This window comes from Melitaea cinxia, chromosome 15 (genome assembly GCF_905220565.1).
Source record: "Melitaea cinxia chromosome 15, ilMelCinx1.1, whole genome shotgun sequence".
NCBI classification, from domain to species: domain Eukaryota; kingdom Metazoa; phylum Arthropoda; class Insecta; order Lepidoptera; family Nymphalidae; genus Melitaea; species Melitaea cinxia.
This window is the reverse complement of record NC_059408.1, coordinates 1,630,327-1,633,888: the sequence shown is the minus strand read 5'-3', so window position 1 is coordinate 1,633,888 and position 3,562 is coordinate 1,630,327. Positions and strand designations below refer to the sequence as shown.

General features: G+C 30.0%; 1 protein-coding gene across 1 annotated transcript; it reads left to right on the top strand.

Annotated features, from left to right (window-relative positions):
- The first annotated feature begins 415 nt into the window (after positions 1 to 415).
- Positions 416 to 2,321, top strand: LOC123660566 (odorant receptor 67b). The gene is made up of 3 exons (XM_045595622.1): positions 416 to 426; positions 1,281 to 1,498; positions 1,618 to 2,321. Exons 1-3 carry the CDS (start codon positions 416 to 418, stop codon positions 2,319 to 2,321), a joined length of 933 nt encoding a protein of 310 aa, XP_045451578.1.
- Positions 2,322 to 3,562: the final 1,241 nt, after the last annotated feature.

Genomic DNA, 3,562 nt, shown 5'->3' with positions numbered 1-3,562 from the left:
GTTCTATAGTGAAGTAAATTTTATTCATAATTTTCATTTTGTAAGCAATCATTTTGAAATTTAATTTAATAAAGGAAGCATTCTTAGAAGGATAACTTTTCAATTTTACAAAAAAATCTTAGAAAAAAAAAATCAATTTAGAAAAAACATTAATCATCTTTTTTTAAGGATTCTTTTATATTTATTCTTAAACACGTTAACAATCACGTCAGAATAAAAAAAAATCTTTTATTTTTATTTTTATTTTTTGTTTTTAAAGTATAGAACTTACAAGTAATTTAACAAAACTCTCAAAACCAAATTAACAAATGTGGGCGCAACTTAAAAAGTTTGGTCTCGACTACGACGATTTTCCGTCCATAGTGGAAAATGTTGGCCTTCTATTATGGGTTTTGACTATTAATATTCAAAAAAAATGGACTCAAAGTAAGTATGGTATTTAGAACTGATTAAGATCTAAAAACTTTAAAAAAGTTGCATCGCTCCTTCTGAAAAATCGCATTTCGTATTCATTACTTTGGAGTTACTTTTTTTTTAATACGATTGCTTCTTTTATTGTCCAAACAATTAATCTTTTTCCATTTCACTTGGATTGTTTCTGATTTTCTCCAATTTCTTATAAAACTTGCTACATATAGGTACTAACGCTTCTCTTTTTCATCTTGTTTTGCAGGAGCTCACTTGATATTCTACTTAACGACCCCTATAGCATTTTTCACTTATTTATATGTGTATTTTTTTTCCGCCATCTGGTTGGTATGCTTTCATTACGGTAAAAACGATATAGCAGCGACGTCTGTGATTCTCGCAATTGGCTTGAACAGTATTATCTCTGCAACTAAGTTCCTTTTCATGAAAATTTATGCGTAAGTGAAAACATTTTTAATAAGAAAGGAGAGAGCAAAAAAGCGAAAACATTCTGAATTTTAATTGATTGTACTATAATATAATCAAAGAAACACATTTAAAAAAAAAACAATATTTATAACACAATGATTTAGTACACATCAACATATTCACTGACTTTTCACAAATTAAAATGGTTACAAACTTCTATGGACCCAAATTTTTCAAACAACCAACCAAAAGCTATAATAAGCAAAAGTAAATTTTATCGAAACGAAAAGAATCTTCTGATGTGACATGTTCATATTAGAAATTCATTTCTTTATGTTTTCTCTATGTCTTTACATCTGCAATAAATTGTTATAAATTACACTTTGTATAGAAATCATTTCTTATTTATTGTATATTACAATAATATTCTTTAAAAAATTCAGGAACGAAATCAAGGATACCGTAAATGATTTTTTAAAATGTGATTCTCGAGTAATACCTCACTCGAGGTTTGCTAAAAATCTACGCAAAAACTTAAGGGTGGTAAAAAAACGAGCCTCACTTATCTGGATCACTTTCGCGACCAATGGCTTAATTTACCTTATTCTGCCACTGGCCACTCCTGGTAGACATTTTACCATTGAATTGTTCATACTCTACGGTAAGAATATTATTTGAAGACACTTCAATTGTGTTATGTATTTAATAATTATTGTATACTAACAATTTGAAACAATTACATTCCAAAAATGAGTGAATAACTTTTCGTACAATTTCCAGGTCTTGATCCGATGTTCGAATCACCTAATTACGAAATAGCTACCGTTATTTTCACTATTAGCTCTGGTTTTGCCGTCTACTCTATGGTGGGTATAGCAGTTTACGTTTTACTCATGGTCGGTTACAATGAAGCACTGATGTATACTCTTAGCGAAGAATTGAAAAATGTATGGAATGACAGTCGAAAGTTTTATAATCGTAACAAACATATTATAAGTGATAAGCGACAAGCCATAGTCATGAAGGAACAAATAATGAATGAATTTATAAGGATCCGTCTGAAGGACATCGTAAGGTTTCATATTACAAATATTAATCTTTTACGTGAATTGAACCGAGAATTACGACCATTGCTAGCTCTTGAGTATACACTATTGGTGGTGGCAATAATATCTGAATTACTTGGTGGTCTAGAACACACTTATCTTGCGCTGCCATATACAATTGTTCAAATGCTGATGGACTGTCTTGCTGGTCAGCGAATGATAGACGCAAGCGACGACTTTGAGAGATCAGTGTACTGTTGTCAGTGGGAAAATTTTAATGTAATGAATCAGAAAACTGTGTTTTTGATGCTGATGATGTCTCAGAAAACTCTAATACTGTCAGCTGGTGGATTTGCTACACTAAATTATCAATTCTTGATGGCCATCCTAAAAACAAGTTACTCTACTTATACGACTTTGAGATCAACTGTAAATTAAAGTGTATTGGGAATAATATTTATAGCATTTATTTAAAAATTTTAACAGTTAAAGCTTATTATTCGGTGCAGGATTTCATAGACGATAAGATGTGTAGACTTAGTGACTGTATTTCATGCAAGTTATTACTAATTTTGTACTAAAACACAGTTCCCATATTATTTTTAAAAGAGTTAACTGCGAAATTTCTTGCCCTTTCGTCTCTGCAGAATCTACATTCCGAATCAATAGTAGCTTCACTTGTAAGAATAATAATTATTTTTAAAATTGTAATTTGTAAGATGACGAAAGGTGCTGTTGAAGCCTATTTGAATTAAGTATTTTTGATTTTATCAATACGTTTCTAATTATTATTTATGAGTTTTTTTTTCAATTACACGATATACCTTATATCATAGTTATAAATTTAAATAGATAATAAAATATTATAAAGAGGTAAAGTTTATAACATTGTTTGTATGTATAATAATAATTAATGCCCAACGAAGTTGGCACGGGTCGGCTAGTAGATAATAAACTACTATAAAAAATTATTCACAATTATGAAATGTTACTTTTTAACCGACTTCCAAAAAAGGAGGAGGTTCTCAATTCGACTGTTTTTTTTTTTTTTTTTTTTTTTTTTTTTTTATGTATGTTACATCAGAACTTTTGACTCGGTGGAGCGATTTCGACAAATTTTCTTTTAATCGAAAGGTGGTGTGTGCCAATTGGTCCCATTTAAATTTATTTGAGATCTAACAACTACTTTTCGAGCTATATCTAATAATGTGTTTTTACTTGACGCTTTTTTCGTCGACCTACGTTGTATTATACCGCATAACTTTCTACTGGATGTACCGATTTTGATAATTCTTTTTTTGTTGGAAAGAAGATATTCCAAGTTTAGTACCATGATAAGGAAACCAGGATCTGATTATGGGATCCCAGAGAAATCGAGGGAACTTCTTGAAAATCCGCAATAACTTTTTATTAGGTGTACCGATTTTAATGATTTTTAATTTAATCGAAAGCCGAAGTTTATCATGTGGTCACATTTAAATTTCATCGAGATCTGATAACTACTTTTTGAGTAATCTTTGATAATGCGTTGTCACTTGACTATTTTTTCGTCGATCTACGTTGTATTACTCGTCTATGTAACTGAAGTCGGTTTTTTTTTTTCGTTTGCGAGCAAACACAATTATTTCAACCATGTTTGTTTCTTTTTTGTTATGTGTTGTTTCTTGTTTTAAAACTTT